Here is a 20,629-nt window from a genome sequence, read left to right as displayed (position 1 = left end):
ACAGTAATAGGACTTTGTCAAGTTGTCAGAATTAAATAGCTGTAAATGTATTCAGGGAGGTAACACTCACAATACATCTATTATAAGGCCTGACCTTTTTGAGAGTAATTCCACCACTTACAGATCAGAAAAACAGGCATTTTAATAAACCATAAAGAAGAAAGTACTATGGCTTGTTTGGTACATGGCCTCTCCAGAAGTCTGGAGTAATGAGGACTGAGTTTCCTTGGGTTCTTTTCAGTTTCCTTTGAAGAAGTCCTCCATCTCTAAAATGTCCTCTAAGCTCTAAAAGCAATTCTTTCCAGCTATGGGCAAGAGGCTGAGGGCTCCATTCACCCTGCACAATCCTACAGGGACACAGCCACAAACACTCCCTTAGTTTCTGCCCCATAAATCTCTTTCAGGTGACAACAGTCAAGGCACAGGAAAAAATTGTGAGAGGATCCACAATGCCTGTAGGCAAATCATGCCAGAAATGTCACTTTGGGACACAAATGCCCCTTCCCCTTCCACCTCTGTGAGCCCAAATGCATGTGACTGTTGTGCCTCTCTGCTCACAGGATGATGGAGATGAGCAGTGCCAGGCACACCACTCGAGCAGGCATTCAAACACTGATTTCGCTTTTAATGCCATTATGCTGTCTTCCACGTGGGTTTTGTGAGGTTTTTACCCCGTGAGGTTTGTGCAGCACTCACAAACCTCAGTGGAACGGGCCACACCTGGTCTGAGTGGGTTTGAGATCAGCTGAACATCCCACCTGAGCAGTGGCACAGCAAGGGAAGCACAGCCCCCAGCTGGCACAACAGCACCGAGTTCCCTCCTAGAGGGACTCAGAGGAAATGTCCTGGCTGCTCCAGCAGCTTCCCAAAGATAAAAAGAGACTGAATCTCATCAGTGTCACCATGTTCAGCCACGTGTATGTATAAGTAATACTGTGGGAACCACAAAATCAGAGGGTTTGGGAAAGCTGCAAAAGGCCCCAGAGACAGCAGAACTGTGACTGGAGCTAAGCAGCAGCCATGAGATTGGTCAGCAGAAAAATTATTTAAACTGTAGAAAAGCAAGGGCAAATAGAGCAATGGTCTGTGCATTAATGCTTGTCTAGAATAACTCCCTAAGCTGCAGAAAAGTTTATCTAGCAAGATATTAGGAAGGTTGAAGCTTAATAATGGAGCTGTGTGCGTTGTGTTTGAAGGCTCACAAGCAGGTATTGCATTTGAAATAAGCCAGCACTGTTTAACCAAAGGTACCTGTGCTCAAAGTGGTTGGACAGAACTACTGTCAATATAGAATATACAGTGTACAGATATAAATACTGTCAGTGTGCTTTTGCTTTGTGTGGTTGGTCACAAAACTCATAAAGTGAGTCGTGACATTGAGTTCTGTGTCTGCTGCCTGGGATGTGAGCTGCTGGCACCTTCCATTGCCGTAGCCATGGGCTGAGAGTGATGCTGGAAAATCAAACAGCTCAAGGCAGTTCCCAACAGCCCTGTCCTGTTTGTGGTTTGTGCAGAGACCCCAGCTGATGATATAATACCATTTCTTCTTTAACCTGGAATGAACAGTAGGGATAAAACATGCACGGTCACTCTGTCCAAACACTGGGGAGGGCAGGAGAAGAGTGCTTTCCTCACACCAGTTCTGCCTCTTGGAAAAGGATTATCTCATGGGCACTTCTGGGTGCCTCCAAGGCAGAGTGTCACACAAAACCAGGGTTAGCCGGGGTAGAATACCCAGGCTGGACTGATTACAGACTACCCTGAGCTGGAAGGGACCCAAGGGTCACCCAGTGCCACCCGTGCCCTGCCCAGGGCCCCAGCAATCCCGCCCTGGGCATCCCTGGAGCACTGTCCAAGCTCTGCTGGAGCTCTGGCAGAGGCTGCTCAGTGCCCCCCCACCCTCTGGGGAAGCAGAACCTTTCCCCATCTCCGTCCCAAATTGCCCTGGCCCAGCCCCAGCCGTGCCCTGCCCCTGCCCCTGCGCTCAGCAGCAGCCGCAGCCCCCGGCCTGGGACTGGCACAGCCTGGCCACTGGCACTGCCCTGGCAAGCTGAGCCATGCACACACCCCGTGTCCTCTCCAGGGCGCACACAGCCTGTGTGCACATGGTCTCCCTGACCCTGCAAAGGGGGGTGTGTGGCCGTGTTCACAGGGGCTCTTGGATGAGGTAAGAGAGCAGGATCTGACTCCATGTTTCAGAAGGCTGATTTAGTATTTTATGATATATATTACATTAAAACTAGACTAAAAGAATACAAAAGGTTTCATCAGAAGGCTGGCTAAGAATAGAATAGGAAAGAAATGATAACAGAGGTTTGTGGCTGGGGGTCTCTCTCCAAGACAGCTGGGCTGTGATTGGCCATTAATTAGAAACAACCCCATGAGCCCAATCACAGATGCACCTGTTTTATTCCACAGCAGCAGATAACCAATGTTTGCATTTTGTTCCTGAGGCCTCTCAGCTTCTCAGGAGGAAAAATCCTAAGGAAGGGATTTTCCATAAAAGATGTCTGTGACAGGTGTGTTCACCACCTGAGCTGTGTCACCTCAGTCACAGCTGGGAGGACACAGCTGACACTCCCAGAGACCTCAAACGCAGTTTTCAACAGGACTTTCACTTGGAAAGGCTCTCAGTTCTGTTGTTCCTTGAAGTGATCAAAATCCCCTCCCTGTACTGAACCCATCAACTAACTCAGAAAAGCCACTCCAAGGCACAAGGTGGGACTGGCCCTTGGTGGAATTTATGAGACCCAACTAAGGCCATTGGTGAGGGGGGTGAAACTCCTCCACTATTTCAGTGCTCAGCTGCCCAAAGATTTCTGTGCTCTGGTTTTAATTGAACAGACTGCTTTTACACATGTTCTACATCATTATACAAGAACAACGGATTATAAAATACCAAAACAGTGATGTAACTTCAGAGCTGGGACAGACAGACCCAGGATTCCATCGTGGCCATGTCTGTCTGAGGGACTCTGTATACAGACGTGTAATACAAGCTACAATTAAAAAACATCCCTCCCTAGCCAAGGTGAGCAATCACCATCTGCTTACACAACTTTTTCACATATATATAAAGGAATCTGAAACAAGCAAGCACCTCCACTGCAGACTCAGCAATTAAAGACGTCCCTCCAAGCTAAAAATACATCTAAATCATCTGTTACAAGGAGAAAATGCAGAAGAAAGTTCTTTACACCTGAATACAGATCCTGTGATGTGAAGGAACTATCCTGCACTGTCAGCTCCCTCCATCCCTGCCTTCTCTACATACACTACAGACAATTCCAGGTGTGTTGGATACCATGAGGATTAAAGTCAATGCTTTAACAGCATTTCCAGCCTGGTGGGGATGAAACCTCACTGCAAGGTGTGGGTCACTGTAGTGACTGTGCCCGCTCCCTGGAATAAGTGAAAATAGTTCTTATTTCAACACAGGAAGAGAAATCCAGGCAGGTAAGTGCTCTAGGAAGGAAATTACTCTGTCCCTGTACCATCACCTGGCGCTGGCAGGGGTTGTTCTCCTTGACACGATTCTTTCTGATGGCAGCCTGTGATGTCCAAAAATTGATTCTTAAAGTCTGGAAGGCACTTGGTAACCTGAACTGCTAATTATCTTGTTTATTTGAAGACATTTTGCCTTCAAAGTGCTGTGGCACTCTCCCTCTCCCTCCCAATTTTGAACATGGACTCCCATGAACAGCTACTGTTGGCCCACAGGAAATAGGATAAAGCCTCCTAGCACTGGGAAATTCTATCAATAATTGATTAGAAGAGGGACCTCTGCAGAGGTCAGCTTTATTCAACCACCCCTCCCCAGGGCATGATTAGGCCAGCAGAACTCTTGTCATTAATTCCTCCATACATGGATGTCCACCCTTGCTTGGTCTCCCTGCTCACACACACACAGAGCATAATAATTCCAGTGTCTGATTGACTGTATTAGAGCTAACAAAAACTGAGGGTTGGTTGAAGAGTGGAAAACAAGCCTGTTTACTGCAAGTAGAAACTTGGATGGGAATTTTCAAACATCAGAGAATCAAATATCCAAATCCCATTAAAAGTTAATAGAGATGGGATGTCAACCTCTTCAAAACCCTTCTAAATTTTTTAAATATAATGCCACTGATTAGGTTGAAATTCTTTAAGAAAAGATTACAAGAAAACATTATCCCCTATTGGAGAAGGGAAAAAAAAGAAAATACTAACCAGCCAACATCCTCAAAATCCCAGTTCCTCCCCCTAAATTGGGCTAGGCTCAGCACTGTCCCTGTCTTACCTACCCAGTAGTGAAGAAAGATCCACTCCACCTGTAAGCAATTCCTCTTGCATCTTTCAAAACATTTGGTGTAATCCAGTATGTAAAGTCAATTTAGAGATGCTATCCCATATAAGCACAACATATCACAAGGAATAACCATAGTAGCAACCTTTCAATTTCCATGGAAACCCTACTTGGAAAACAAGACACAAATCCTGGGGATACAAATCCCTTAAACCTATATAAATTCACTCTTGGAAGATGCAGTCTACAAACCAAAAGAGGGACTGGAGAAAGGTTTATCATGAACTCTTGGTCACCCTGGTGCAAAGAATCCCTCACAGAGCCAGCTTGTACAGCATCACTGGCTGATCCCTCCCTGCATCCTTCCCTGCATCCCTGAGCATCCCTCACTCTCTCTCCTGCAGGGGTACCACACTAACAGCATCCCCCAAAACATCACCACAGCAGCGATGCAAGTACCTTGGAGACTGACACCTTCCCATGGTAAGGTTTTGAAGTATTAAAAATGCAGTTTTAAAATGAAGTATTAAAATGCAGTATTAAAAGTGAAGTTATCAGCAACAAAATGGAAATTCGCACTTTTTTCCAGCAAGACCTTGTGGCCTGGGGTGGCAGTGCAGAAAGGAGGTCTACATAGCTGTCATCACAAAAAAAAAATTAAAGCGTAACAATAAAAAAAAAATCCAAACAAAATTAACCCGCAAAACAAAGCACAGCAGGTGAAACCAAAAAAAAAAAAACCCAAAATTGGGTGGGAGTTAAGAGAAAGTCTCTGATCTCTTCCAGGTCATTCTCTACCAGAGGAGAGGACAGAGCAAAAGCTGAGGCTTTAGAAGAAAGCATCAAACCTCAAGCTTTTTGTGGCAGCTGGTTTATTGATTCTTTCCTTAAACCAGGCATTAAAAACTATTTCAAGGGTAACTTCGTATGGCTAAGAAATTCCCTGAATGCAACACCACATTAACCTGCCTGACAGACTTAGATAGTTTAGGACCTCTGCCAGAACCGCGAAAAAAACCAAAACCTACCCCAAAAAAAACCCCAAACCAACCAAAAGTGAGGTGCCTCCTTGAATGATCTGTGTATACCTTGAGCAGAATCTTCTACCCCATTCCTTTTCTCCTTTTTTTCCCCATTACCTTTTAACTGATGCACGACTACTTCTATCTTAAAAATTATTATCAATTTTTTCCCGATTAATATTTAGTCAATTAGTTTACTCATAACGGCTGGTGTAATTACAAGAATTTCAGTAATTCTTCCACATATTTATCTGGTGTTTGACACATATCACATTAAATGGGGAATGGCACATCCAGCTGAACTTCCAAAAGTAATATAGACAAGGGAAAAAAAACCCCCATCCCTTGTGTTAATATGTGACTGGGCTACAAATTAAATGGTCTGAAACCTCACAGAGTAAAAATCACACTGTGACTGCTTGCCTGTAAGTCTGAAAGCAGAAGTTTTGCTTTTGCCCACACTATGAGAAAAGTACTTGGGTTTTATTCTAATACAGAGAGAAGTTAAGTAGAATCAGGCAAATACACTGGGGAACAAGTGGAACACAGATAAAAATCCAATTTATTCTCTTTCAAGAAGGCCCAAAACAAAACATTTCTCCCAATGACTGTGTCATATTTCTTAGTATTTTTTGCAGAAATCATCCTTTTGCAATGACAGTCTAGGAAAAGCAGAGGAAAGCAGATACTCAGCTTGAGTGTGTGCATGATTAGAATTTAAGGCAGTGAGAATCCAAGTGAAGTACTCCATGTCCAACTACAAACCCCAGAGGAAGACAAAAATAATGTCCAAATGCTCAGTGGTGCTGTAATGCCCCTCCTGTATCACAAACCAGGTCCTGTGTATCTCTGTGTCCCCACAAGAAATGCTCACCCCACCAACCAGCTCACTACTTCCAACACAGGGAGGGGAAAAAAGTGAAGCATTTTGAATTTTCATCTCGAGTTACTTCTTGGAGGAGGATACAAATGGTTTGCTGCTGTGCTTGGCACTGACCTGCACCAAGGTGGGATCTTCATTTGGTTTTGTCGTGACACAGCGGAAAGTACAAACACAACACTTTTATAGGATGAAGCAACTGCAGGTGAGTAGCACCTCAGATCGATTAAAAGTTACCTCTGGAATGCACACTGGCATCACAGAACAGGAATTTCCAGAAATTCCACCTTAGGCATCTGATTGCTGTGAAACTTATAACCACACATGATAATCCACCTCAAATACCACTGCTAACACAAGACTTTGACTAATTAAAGTAATTACTGAAGAAAAAGGGGGGGAAATCAGGCAATAAACCCTAGCAATATTAGATTATAATATACAGAGTTTTGACTCTACAGATAATTTTTACAAATTACTCAGCAATGTCTCAAGAATGAGATAGTGAAATAAACTGTCATTATTCATTCTTAAAAGGACATCAAGTGAGGAGTAAGTGTGTTTAGGACTGATTGTACAGGAAGGAGATTAGGTGTGAAATATACGCAGCCCAAAATTTTCAGTCTGTAATATTGTGAGTGTATACAACAGAGCTTCAGAGCAGAAATTGTGACATGATTTTAAAAGCTGACAACATTCATTTTAGGGGAAACATTTGGCCACCACCCAGCAGCATAAATTTGGCTGAAATATCCATTCAGGCAGGTAAGCTAGATACCTGGATGTTAATCAAGACAGACACATTAAAATTTTTACCCCTTGAAGATTCAAAGATTACAAAACAAGTACCATAGCTCACCAAAAAACTGAAATCAAAACCTAGCAATGAACCTAAAGTGCCTCTACAATGAAAAATAAAGGAAACTTCAGCCATAAATTTTCAAGTTGTAAATGAAAAATTAAGTTATACTTTGATACACACACCCTCTGCCACAGTAGCATTTCCAGTTTTGAGAGGTTACCTGGTAAAAATTCCATCCACAATGCCAATTGAGGCCTCTTCTGCAGGAACAAAAGAGCCAATCTGTGCCATGACTGTGATCAGTGCCACTTGCTTGATGTAGGAGCTCTTCCCTCCCATGTTGGGCCCAGTTATTATCATGACCCTTTCACCATCTCCCTGGAAACACAAAACAGTGGTGAAATACATTGCCCTGCACATGGTGCTTCTATCAGGCAGTATGGTGTGCTTAGAAGGAAGCAGGAAAAATCTGCAGGGTTAAACTTACTATTTCTGGGTGAAAGACCTGATCTGGATTTTATACTCATAACTGCCTGGCTGGGTATGACAAAAGGGCATTCAGAGTGGCTACAAGAAGGCATCAAGACATTCCTGAGTCTGGCAGTATTTGACTGCAACACAGATGCTGTGAGCAGACCATACCCAAACTCCATCAGTGTCTCTCATCATTAAAAGCAGACCCAAGCAAATGAGGTCAGATGCAAGAACTCAGCTGTGAGACTCCCCACAGTACTGCTATGTGTCTGCAGCTCCACAATAAAATTGCGTTCCTCAAGTGCAAGACAACTGCTGATACAAAATTAAAACTTGTCAATGAACCTATAAAGCCTTCTCACAGCCTGAGTCGAGACCAAGAGCTTGAGTTATGCAAGGACATCAAGCAGCTAGAGTATCCCAGGGGTGCATCTGATGAAATGCACCAAGAGATGATCTGAAGGGAAGCCAGCAGTCTCCACTGCCCCGTGGGAGAGACAAGGAGACAGGACAAGCTGTGCACAATGACATTAGTCACACCACGCGCGGAGCTTGGCACTGATCAGGCACTGTGGTTACAGCAACCAACAAATCTCCATGCAGCAGGTCTCAGAATCCTCACAGACTTGGGTTTCAGACTGGGCTCTCATTCTGTTCACAGGAACACACACAAAACACAGCCAGCACTGTCATTTATGTTATAAATCAGGTATCGGAGAAGACACAGGACATCAGTATTTATATCATGCAAAAAGCTGATCAGCTTTTGCAAAAAAAAACCTTAACCATACAGAAGTCACAATGCAGTCAAAATCTAAACAATGCCATTACTGGGAATAAAAGATTGCATGTAATGAAGTGCACATGACTACATGAGAACAAATTTCAAAACATTCCAGCCTCCAAAGTGTAACTCAGTACTGCTACCAAGACTTTGCCAGGGCTCAGCACAAGAGAATTGACAGATACTCCAACCCAGAATGCTAGGATCCATTAATTTTTTGCATGTGTCTGGTGTCTGTCCAGGCTCCCTCCAGCCGTGCTGTGGGGCTGATGCTGCTCTGCCAGGGCTCTGGTTCTCACAATCTGCTGCAGCACCAGACCACAGAACCCCTCTGTCCTCACAGCCGGTGAGCCAAAATCCCATCGGAATCCACGGCTGAAGAAAACAATTCTAAAACAACCCCCAAATGTTTGAGGAGAACAGGGGGAATGGAAAAATAAGCTGTTTATTTCAGGGGATTAAGAAAAAAAAAAAGCTTTTCCTCAAGTTAGATATTTGACAACATTTCAGCTGACAACACGACAGGAGATGTATTTTCCTGCTGATTCAAACACATCAGTTGAAAACTGGAGATGCCTTAATAAACTGGTTCCCACCCACCTCTCTCAAGAAAAAGAGAACTCAAAGAACTGTAGAAGCAAAAGTGATTCTGCCATGATCACTTGGTTTTGTAATATTCAGTATTTAGAAAGCCAGCATAAGAATGGGACTAAAGGGGGAAAAGTGCATGATGATTCCTGAATGACATGCTGAATTTTTTTGGAAGTGCCATCTGTCACTTGTTTGGAGTTCACAAATAATTTTGAAAACATTCTCTGATGTATTGCAAAATATCTGTAGCATTGTTCAGTACAGAACAGCACTTTAAAATGTTCCCCAAGAAATACACACAAATCTGAATGCTGTTTTTACAGCAATGTCCCACTCCAGCAGCTGTTTCATACCTTTCCTACGTTTACTGCATAAAGAGGAAGACAGAAGTTGTGAGGATATCTTTTATATTCATTAAGAACAGCTATTTAATATTTATAAAAGTATATGGAGAGATAAATATTTAACGAAAAGCTTCAAACAGGCATGTAATTTAAAAGACAGATTTTAGTTTATCAGGGAAAAAAGACTGTATGACACTAATATTTCCATAGAGAAAGGAAACTGTAGAAAAATACATTTAAAAATACAAGCAATCTTAGAATTAATCTGAAAACTTGAACATATAGTTTGTATTTTGCATATTAAAAGATACCAAAAACTAGATAAGAGTTTGTCAAAATGCAGACTCCCTACACTGACACTGTTAAAAATCCTGTAATTATTCACTTGTTTTGTGAAAATAACCATTTGATTGAAACCCTCATTTCCCTAACTTTGAGATTACCTTCCTTTTCTTCATGCCTTGAGACTGACTGAACAAGGCTGTGAGGAGAGCACCTGGCAGCACGGAATCAGCAGAGGGACAGAACAGATGTGGTGACACCTAGCAACACCTCTCTGAAATGCAGCCCTGCATGGTTTGAACCACCCATTCCCCCTCGCTGCCCCAGAAGCTCAGCCCAGCCTTCACTCCTGCCCTGGAAGGTTTGGAAGCTCAGTCAGTTCTGGGCACTCACTGAAAGGCTGGTGGTGTTTGGGACGTACTGATCCTGCTCGCCCAGCAGAACATCAATCACAGGGTGCCTCCCATGTTTTATGATTATTTCACGACGACTGTCTTGCACAGTTGGCCTGCAAAGGAGGAAAGGTATTAATCTCAGTGTTCTTTGCAACTGTATGTAATAATATAATATAATATAATATAATATAATATAATATAATATAATATAATATAATATAATATAATATAATATAATATAATATAATATAATATAATATAATATAATATAATATAATATAATATAATATAACATACAATATAATATACAATATAATATACAATATATCATATAGTATCATATAGTATCATATCATACCATATATAATATGTAAAACTACTGTAACTGAAGCCTGCAGGACTGACACCTGTGATGTAAGTTTTTGTGGAAAAAGATACAAATTATAAAAATTAATTACTGCCATCAAGTATTGCTAAGGAAAATACTTTCTGAAGAATACTTTCTCTGAGAAAAATAAAGCCACAGAATTTTAGGACTGAAATCCTCACAAACCACAAAACATCCCTCCAAAGTAACACTAAAGCCCAGTCTTTCCTTCAGCAGCCCTCCAGAATTAATTATTGACGCCTTCCCTGCAGCTGAGGTTTCACTGAGAAGTCTCCTTCCTGCTAGTTTATGAAGCCACTCTGAAATTCAGTGAATTATTTACATTCTGCACAGTGAATTAATCAGATTTCGGTTTGTTTTCCCATCTCAGTACACCGAAATAAGTGAGCAATTATTTTCAAAGAGATTTTGATAGAGAGACACACAAAATCCCAAGAGCCCAGAAGTGATCAATATTATCTTTAATGATGTATCAAAGCAGAAGTATTTGCAAGTGGATTTCTGGTCACCCCCCTACCTGTCTGTGGTCTGGGGCAGAAGCAGCAGCTCAGCTCTTGCACATGAGCCCAGCTGAGGCATCACCACTGCTCTGCAAGCTACAGCTAATATTTACTATTAACTACCTGAGATACACCTTTCAAACACACCTCAGATACCACAGACTCTAAGGTATTAGAAAGATACCATAAAATCAGACCTCTCTGAGAATAAAAAAAACAATAGTGTTTTACAGAAAGACATAAAAAAATCCAGCATTTATGTACGTGTAAGTAAGATATAACCTACTAGACTCAGGTCAAACAACAAACATTAGGATGTCAAATTGGAACTGCAATGTTTACAAATTTGCATTAAGTCCAGAAGTGCTGCTCTGCAAAATCAGATTAAGTTGAAACTACTGTAAACAATTTTAGTAGTGATTTTTATCACGGCGTACATATTAAAACATAATTTATTTTAAGTACGCTCTTATAATTCCGTATGCAATCCTACGTAAAAAAATTAAAAATTAAAAATCGATTACCTGCAGTAGTCTCCTTGTTTGGCCACCTGGGCCAATGAGAACAGGCAGTCCACAGTTGCTAGGTGACAAATGGCTTTAGACACGGGGTGATAATGTTCACTGAAACGGCTGCATCAGAACGGGGAAAAGTTACACAAAAACAGGGAAAGAAACAATTCCGCACAAACACAAAAGGATTGTCAAAATGCACCCCATGCAAGCTCCTCACAGGGCTCCTGTGCTCTTTAAGTCACTCTGAATCCAAATCTCCCAGCACAGCATCAGACACAACATGAGGACCAAGGTGGACTTCACCTCCCATTCTAACAGTGAATTTGTTTTCAAGCACAGAAAATCAGGCACAATTAAATTCATTAGATAGCTGATAAAGGGTCAGCAGTTGATCCCTGCTGCCTAAATGAGGTGTACAAAAAGGCCACAATTTATCAGAATTTATACAGAATACCAGCAGCTGGATCCAGCTGTTGATTCAGCTTCAGCTGTTGATTCAGCTGTAAGTTACAGTCAAAGAAGAACCAAACTAAGAGTCTCTGAACACAGGAGTTGTCTAAAATTTCAATGAATTGTGGTATCTACAACGGAAAATTCAAGAATTCATTTTCAATTTATGGTGCTGCTTCCCCAGCACAATAAGGCCATTATCAGGAGAACAGAGTTTTCAGTGGAGTTCATTCTCTTAGTCCTCTGGAATTTCTTTTTTCCTCCCTCCTAGTCTCAAAGCTACAATATGGAATATAAAACCAGCAGGGGAGCAAAATTTAATAAACAAAGACATAAATAAATGGAGGGGTGGGAAAGAAGAGCACTTTCCTACACACAGGTCTTTCCTTTTTGTCCGCTGCTCTCCTACAGCACTGCTGAGAACAGACAAGTGAACATGGAGACAACTCTTTTATAGCACTGCAAAGGAAACACAACTCGAGAAGTGTCAATTGGAATGACTTTCCAGTTTCTACTCAGTTTTCAGAATTTCTGGGCTCCTAATGGGAAGCAAATCCAGTGAGACAATTTGAGCAGGGACTTGTTAAGGTCTTGCAAGCTATCACTGCATGACAGAAGGAACAATTTCAGCAGTTCTGGAATTCATACAAGTAAAAAATATCAGAGGCATTCAGAAGTTCAGGAAGTATTTTTAAACTCCCATTTTGAAGATCCTTTGGCTACACAGGCAAATAACCCCACTGAAAACTCTGATCTCAGACAAACACACATGCCAGACGTGAGGGACAATGAAACTCCCACCACCTTCTAACAAACTCTCATGGTCAAGGTAGCATACAAGATATAAAAAACAATAAAACTACTGTGTAATATTAATAAGTAATATAATAAAACCAATGAAACCCACTAGGCTCAATTCCACTTAAGAGTCAGCTGTACTTTCAGACTTTTAACGCTGTGGTATTATTTCTCAGAGTCTGGGAAACATCTTGCATACTTAACAGTGTTTTCACCAGAATTTTAAAAGGCAGAGACACCACTGCTGGTGTCGGGAATGGGGCTCAGTCCTGAACCAGTTTAAATGGTTTAAAGGAAGAACAGCACTGAAGTGACTAGCGGCCAGGTTGCTGTGTACCCCTGTTACGGCATTTTCACGTCCCTGCTGTCCCCAGAGCAGGGCGCGGCGGGGGGAACACTCACTCCAGGAAGCAGAGCCAGCCCGAGGTGCAGAGCAGGGCCAGCTGCTCGCGGAGCTGCTGCAGGACCCTGTAGCTCTCCGTGACCAGCGGCGAGTGGAAGCGGCTCACGGCTTTGGTGCTGCACGGGGGGAGACAGAGACACACAGAGCTCGTCGGCATCGAGGTCACCCAGCGTGAAAAACGCACGTCTTTTATGACCGGCTTCTCGCAAATATTCATATTGTATTCACATTAATGTTCAAATTAATATTATATGTGTTGTGGTAGAAAGTGATGCTGCATTAATTCTCTTAAGTAGGGTGTTAAATATAGTTTTAGGTTATAACAAAATGTTAAAATAGAAACTATGCTATGTAAGATATTTTTTATAAAGAAAGGGCTTGCAGTGAGACAGCAGCCACAGGACACCTGAATCTTTCAGAGAAAGAGAATTTATTACTCCATTATCAGAAGAAATGAACTTCTTCCCACCTCAAAGGCACTGCTAGGATTCCGAAGAAGTTGACACTGACCAGACAGAATCCTGTGTTTGAATGGGATTTATGCATCATGTCTGAGGTGTATGAATATGCAACAGGCTGTTGCTTTTAAGGGTTAATCCTTTGTTAACATGGGTCCTTTTTCGGGCTTATTTTGCCCAGAAAAGGTACCCGGATCATCCGTAACTCTTTGTTTCTATTGTCTCATATTGTCCTAATTCAAATTGTCCATTTATTATCACTCTAATTGTATTACTATTTTTGTAACCATTTTATTACTATTAAACTTTTAAAATTTTAAAAACTTTAACCTTTTAAAATTTTAAAATCAAGCGACTGGCGGCTCTCACACCCAGCAATCACCTGCACCATCCATGTGCCAAATTGCCAAATTGGCCTCATTTCCTTCATCCACAATGGATGTGCTGGAGGAAGGCTCTCCCGGCGGTGGCAGTGACCTCCACTGGGAGTGAAGAGGCACTGCTGCCCACTCAGAAGGCTCTGGAATGCTCTGCACAGCGTGCCATCATCACCCCAGAGCACACTCCCCACAAAACCGCTCAGCAACAGCTGCCCGAGCGCGTGGCTGGCTGATACACACCCAGCCAGACAAAAACAAATTCACTGTGAAGAGGAAAACTCCGTCATAAGCCTGAAATAAGCACAGTTAATACAGACTGCCTTGCTAGTTTTCACTTGCTATTTATTTGTGTGTTTTTATTAAGGACTCAATTTGGCACATCCAGGCATTCTTTTACAGAATCCAGATTAGCTGCAGTTTGTTCACCATGTTAATTCTGTCTGATCTGTGCACTTCTCAGTATTAAAAGAAGTTTAATTAAAAGAGAATTGAGTGTTAATTCTTGCATAACTGAATAGAGCATCACAACAGAGTTCAGCTTAGGGAGAGAAGTTTGTGCTCACACATTACACTTTGGAGCTTGTACAGAATTCAGTATTTACATGGACATTTTAAGTTTCAGGTATTCAAACCATAAATTCAAATCATAAATCAAATTACTGAAAAGAAAAAAAGCCAACTACATAAATCAATCCATCTCTGTTTCACCTGCTGGAAAATTATCCAAAATCAAGCTTACATTAGAACAAATGCCAAAGCAAGAAGAACTGGGCTGTATGAGTAAATAAAATTATATTTTAAATGCATTTAATTTACCAAGATGTATAAGCAGATGTTGGCACAGCCACTTTAATCTTTCTGAATAAAACAAGAACAATCAAAACTGTATGACAGATTTGCATGTGCAAGCTACAAGCACAACTGAATCAAGGCCATAGATCTGACACCAGCACATGCACCTTGAAGGATTGAATGAGTAATTCTGTGCTTTGAGGATGCACTGTGTAAAAACAGATGTTGTAACAAATCAATTTTTATTTATTTTGTTTGGGTTTTTTTTTTTCTTTTAAGCAATAGATTTACAGTTTGGTTGGGTTTTCAGCTTAAAAAACCCCCAACAAACCTTAACACATGGAACAATGAGAATAGGTATGCAATGAATTGTAATACCAAAATATCTTGTTTTGTCCTCTAAATTAAACCAGAACCAAACTTCAAAGACATTTTACATACCTACTAACCATCACCCAGTCAGACGGCACAGATGATTTATGGGAATTCTTGACTTCTATCAAAAACTGAAACAACAGAAATGTGATGTTACACACCACGGGAAGTCAGGAAGACCAGGGAAACAGAATCATCATTTATCCAGAACCTGCAAGCACCAGAGGAAAACTGTGGCATTCACATTGTCTGAAAAAATCCCTGCATCCAGGATTTCTCTCCTGGGAGTCTAGGAAGCCTCAGAGAAAAGGAAAACAATTCTTATCTCATGTGCTTCTCCTGTGTTGTGTGTGGAATGTGTTTGGAGATTGTTTACCCACAGGTGATTGTTCCATTGGATCCTGCTGTGAGTTGTTTTCACTCTTTGGCCAGTCAGGGCCAAGCTGTGTCGGGACTCTGGAGAGAGTCACGAGTTTTCATTGTTATCTTTTTAGCATTCTGTCTGCATCCTTTCTGTATTCTTTAGTATAGTTAGTATAGTATTCTTTAATACAATATAGTATTATAAAGCAATAAATCAGCCTTCTGAGAACATGGAGTCAGATCCATCTTTCCTGTCCTGTGCTGGGACATTCCCTGCAAATACAATAGAAAACCATGCTCAGCCTGAAGAGAGGGAGCAGCCCAGAAGGGAAAGCCCTTCTCTGCCCAGAAGCAGCTGGGGTTATGACACACATCCATCCCCCTGGTGCACCTGCACAAGTTTGCTGCAGGTTGGAGTGGGCTCGGGGTCACACAGGGACCAGCAGCAGCAGTGCCAGGGTGCTCAGAGCACTGAGATCTGCGTGCTCGTTTCACATGATTCATTTCAGTCATCTCTGTAACCACTGCCTGAGGTCCTGGGTGTCAGAGAGTTGAGGCAGTCTCACGTCACAGAATTCAGCTGGAAAACAGATTTCCTGCAGAGATTAGGTTAACACAGAACCTGGCCACATTTACAGAAAGCCACAAGAGCCATGTCTGGCAAAACTTCTCCATTGTGGCTAATGGGATTTAGATAGAAACTTCCAGAGGAGCCAGCAGTCATCCCCAAGAACAAACAAGGATAACAATCCTAACACAGGAATAGAGCAAGGACAGGGTGCACTAAATGTTGATTCACCCAAAGCACTTCCAAGGTTTTTCTCTGTAGTGAAAGAGCATTTGAATTTCACATCTATCATGGTGTTACAAGAACACAGGAAGAATAAAACATACAGATCTGAGGAAGAAGGAGCTCAAATCAAATAAATTCCTATTCTAGTCCTGTGTTCTACTCCTCCAATACAACTTTGTTTAAATTACTTCTACTCCTCTGGCATCTCTCTTTTTCGCACTGACCATATTCTCTGACCCCCCTCTGCTGCCTCTTTTGGTGTCTGTTAAACACTCACACCAGATGTCATGAAATAAGAGCAATCCCCAGCCTCTGCAGCTCCTTTCATCAAGGCCCCCAGACATATCTCTGTCTGCAGAGGTTTCTGCCCTGCTGCAAAGGCCTCCTCTCTGAAATGTGTGCAGTGACTGCTGCCTCTGGAACCACTTTTCAGTACCTCCTCTGATGCTCTCCTCTCTTTGATCAGCTCCTCTCTCTTCCTTTACTTCACACAGATGGCAGCTATTAACCCAGCTTCCCTGAGAGAAACCTTTCAGATCCTGCTCTTCCCCGCCTCAGACAATACTCAAACACACTTTTCCACTTTTCCTTTGGATTTCAGCCTCTGTGCTGACAGCCCACCCAACTCCTGGGCCGTGTGTTTCCTGTTCTCAGCTTCACCCTCAACAGGAACATCCAACTTCAGGTCTTTATCAAAGGCTGCTGCCTCTAATTCATCCCTTCCCTCATTCTCAGCAGTGTCTATTTCCTCCCTCCTGTGTCTTTTGGATCTTTCTCAGCTTCCAAAGTGCCCCACAGGCCAATTCCAGCCCCTTCCCTCCCTGTCCTCACCCACTTCTCTCTTCTGCTCATTCTGTTTCCTAACTCCTTTCTTTCCCCAATTTTTTGCTTCAGAGCTTTTCCCAGCTTCCTACTCTCAGTTCCAGAGGAGAACGCTGAGCAGTGCTACCTGACTGCTCCCTTCAGTTTCCCCACAAACGTGGCAGGGTCTGCTGTCTCTGTTTTTCACCACGGACCCTCTCAGCGGGCTGGATCACATCCTGCCCACACTCGTGCAGCCTCCACGAGGAAAAGTTCCAGTCCAGAACACCATTTCTGAGAATTGGAACTAAAACAACACTTATCACTCTAATGCTGTTCCCTCTCCTCTCCCATCTTTCAAATTACAGTCTGACTCAGTACTCAGAAATCCTTTCACCATTCTTCAAATTAACCAAATGCTGTGCTTCCTGGTTCTCTGAGAGTATTCCAGTACTTAATAGCCATACAATTAACCTTGGAAGTATGTGTTTTTACACAGACAGAAAAGCAAAGCATTACTGAACCAAATTCAACTGCACTAATGTGTTTCTATTATTTAAGTCACTGAAGTGATTGACTTAACAAATAAAGGAGTCACACGGCAAGAAAGCTGCTCTTCAAAGTTATACAAAAGATTATAGTCAAATGCCCTCATGAAGCACCACACTCAGGGAACAGAGCTCCAGCTAGGTCCCGCTTTTAAGCTATTTTCCAGGCAAGGATGGGTACAGTCATACATAACAAACCCCACAGTACCTCTTGACCCGAAACTGCAACATACTCTGCAGAAGGGTTCTTAATCTGTTTACGAATATCCGGCAGATGCAATTGGATTTTAGACAGCACATCCTGGATCTCCTCCTTCTTCTTTCGGATGGCAGGGAAGTCTGTCAGGTCCTTGAACAACTGGGTTTTATCTCCAGTCCTACCCGTAAGAAATGCAAGGTAAAATAATGGTAAAAAGGGAGAGATGTACCTCAGTTCTACCAGCTGCATCCTTATTTTGTTTGTTGGAACATTGTCAATTCCCTTCTGAGTACAGATTTTCAGATGCTTGGTCACAGCAGAGCCCATTTACTGAAAGATGCTGTGCTCAGGACAGGAGCAGAAAGGCACCCCAACTGCTGACAACACCTGTGCTGCAGTTAAACATTAAACTTCAGGTGATTTCTGCATGCCACAAACACAGATTTTCAACGCATTTAGAATCTGGCCAAATTTGGGCACATTTTTTGTAAGGATTGCATGGAAAAATCCCCCCCTCAAGGCCCTCATGGAAGCAGAATGCCATCAGTACTTTCCCAGAGCAGCTTCCTCCTTTTGTCCAGAAAGGATTACCCAGAATACTTGTAAGCACATGCAAAACAATGCCCTTTTCTAATTGCAGTGCCAGAAAAAACGACAGAACTGTTTTGGCAGCACTAGCTCAGGTCAGGATTGAAACCTGAAACAAGCAATGCCATTCAAATGGTTAAAACTGGGAAGCTGAACTAGCAATTAAAATTACAGCTGTCAACAAAAATAACAAAAAGTAAGTATCAGGCAAACAATAAAAAAGCACTGTGATCAGCCCTAAGTTAATTGCAATATAACTTTGCATTCTAGAGCCAATACAGAACTCTGCAAGTTAATTATATAATTACCTTGAAAACTAATATGTGGAGAGCAAGTAGTTATCCAACTGAAAGTACTACAACATGGAAGCAAGAAAAAAATCTAATATTCTACTTACTCCACTGCCCCTTGGCCTGCAAATGGAGCTACAGCTGGAGCCAGTGGCAAGGCAGGCAGCACAGAGCTGAGCTTGGGCTGTGCACTCCTTCCTCACTGGGATTACATAAGTGACAGTGAAGATGCCATTTTAAAGTACAATACTAATTTTTAGAAACGAATTCGTGCTAATTAGACTAGTTTCCATGGGAATGCAAGGCAAAAAAAAAAAAAAAAGATCCCTAGTAGCCAGCAGCTGATTGTGAAGACTGTCGCTGCGATGTGATGGCTACAAAAAATTGTAATGTTAACAGTTTCAAAAATACAAATCCCAAAATCTTAATCTGCTTGCTAAAAAACCCCAAAACCTGGAGAAAGGGATACTTTTCAGAACAATTACAGGATTTTATCCACACCTCATAACAATAATAACATGTGATGTAGTCTGTGCTCAACTGTGTGTGTGCATGGATGGATGTGAGCAGAAGCCAAGATTTTGATGAAAGAAATGTTTTTGAGTAAAAATAATACCACCACACACCTTTGAGATATATAAAGGCCAGAAAGTAAATTGGCTTAATCATTCTGAATAAATGTAAATACAATATACCCATTCTACAGATCATTTGTATCTTGTACACTATTCTAGCCATTGTTAGTACAGTGACAGAAGAAAACACCCCATGTTTTGAAACTACCTACACTAAATCTGGTGTAATTTATCTTGGTATGATTTAGATACAGTCTGTTTTGGCACAAACTGTCACAACTATAATTGGACACCAGGCATCAGCAGAAATCTCCTAATCCCTCCTCGCCATTGGGCAGAGGAAATCCTTCTGCCCCTCTCAACTTCTAAATTTAAACTCCTTGGGTCCACCTCTAAATCAGAAGCAAATAACAAAGTTCTAGGCTTCGATTCTCAGATTTATTTTTCAATCTCAGTTTGGAAAAGATAAAAGGTGTTTTATAAATAAAGTGGATTTTTTTTTTTTAGTCTGTTCTCAATGTAAAAGTTAAGACTGTGCTGCCCCCATATAACAACACACTAAACTTTCTGCCACAACCTCAGCAAAGAATCCAGGGATGACAGTGGAGGCAGCAGGGCTTCAGAACAAACAGTACACAGCAAATTATTTAGGGGTATTCTCCAATTTAATGTGCTTTAATTCCAACCCAGCATCTTCCTCCTCTGTCTTTTTTTCCTCATGGACCAAGAGTGGACATAAACAAGACAAAAAAGTGCAGACAGCTTTGATGAATTCTCACAAAAACAGTGGAAAGCATATTGCTGACAGCAGAGCTGCCCCTCCGCTGAAGGTCAAGCCTCTCTTCAAAAGGAGTAGCTCCTCTTAAAAAAAATTAATTAAAAAGCTGTTAAACCAATTAACATAATGCAAAACATATTTTCCTGTAAATTCATCTCCCAAAACAGGTGAGAAACTTTCCAAAACTCATTCAGCCTGAGGCAGACACCCTCTAGGCAAAATCCTGCCTCACCTAGTTTAACTTTACAAAAGGAACTGTACCCACATGAATATGAAATAAAAAATATAAAACTGAGGTGTATTAAACCAAGAGGCATAATTTGCATAACTGAACACATTTACTCAGAAAGGCTATGAGGCATACAAGAATCAGGTTATTTTCTCTACTTACTTGGCTGCTTCTTCATTAAGGACCTTTAAATACTGTTTTACTGGGGATAGAAGGTCTGGGATTTCCAACAGTGCATCTTTTAACAGAGGAGATCTCACATGGGACTGTATGACTGGGACAAAAGCTTGAATTTCCAAGTCCAGACGAGACAGGGTGCTGACTATCAAGAAGAACTCCTGGGTAGAGCACTGAGAAGGGAAGGAATGTCTGAATCATTACAGTCCATTGCATTTTCACTTACAGGTTCTTCCGCTTTTTCACAATGTGACAGCATGCAAATAAAATGTATGGACAGCAACAGAGCTACACCATCTTGCCCCACTGATTAGGGGGGTTAATTAACCATACCAATTGCCCCAATCCCTTCTCCTCGGGATTGTGTCAA

The 20,629-nt window shown here is 41.8% G+C and overlaps 1 protein-coding gene across 1 annotated transcript in view; it reads right to left on the bottom strand.

Moving 5' to 3' along the window:
* MSH3 (mutS homolog 3) overlaps positions 1-20,629 on the bottom strand; it is a 94,456-nt gene that overhangs the window by 12,647 nt on the left and 61,180 nt on the right. The window contains exons 15-21 of the mRNA XM_058823843.1: positions 20,245-20,432; positions 17,632-17,800; positions 14,985-15,049; positions 12,913-13,029; positions 11,272-11,379; positions 9,858-9,972; positions 7,210-7,367 (exon numbers count right to left, since the gene is read on the bottom strand). Coding sequence (XP_058679826.1) covers positions 7,210-7,367; positions 9,858-9,972; positions 11,272-11,379; positions 12,913-13,029; positions 14,985-15,049; positions 17,632-17,800; positions 20,245-20,432 — 920 coding nt within the window. The remainder of the gene's footprint in view (positions 1-7,209; positions 7,368-9,857; positions 9,973-11,271; positions 11,380-12,912; positions 13,030-14,984; positions 15,050-17,631; positions 17,801-20,244; positions 20,433-20,629) is intronic.

The sequence above is a fragment of the Ammospiza caudacuta genome, chromosome Z, assembly GCF_027887145.1.
Source record: "Ammospiza caudacuta isolate bAmmCau1 chromosome Z, bAmmCau1.pri, whole genome shotgun sequence".
Classification (NCBI taxonomy): domain Eukaryota; kingdom Metazoa; phylum Chordata; class Aves; order Passeriformes; family Passerellidae; genus Ammospiza; species Ammospiza caudacuta.
Note: the sequence above shows the minus strand (reverse complement) of the source record. Positions and strands in the feature narration are given on the sequence as shown.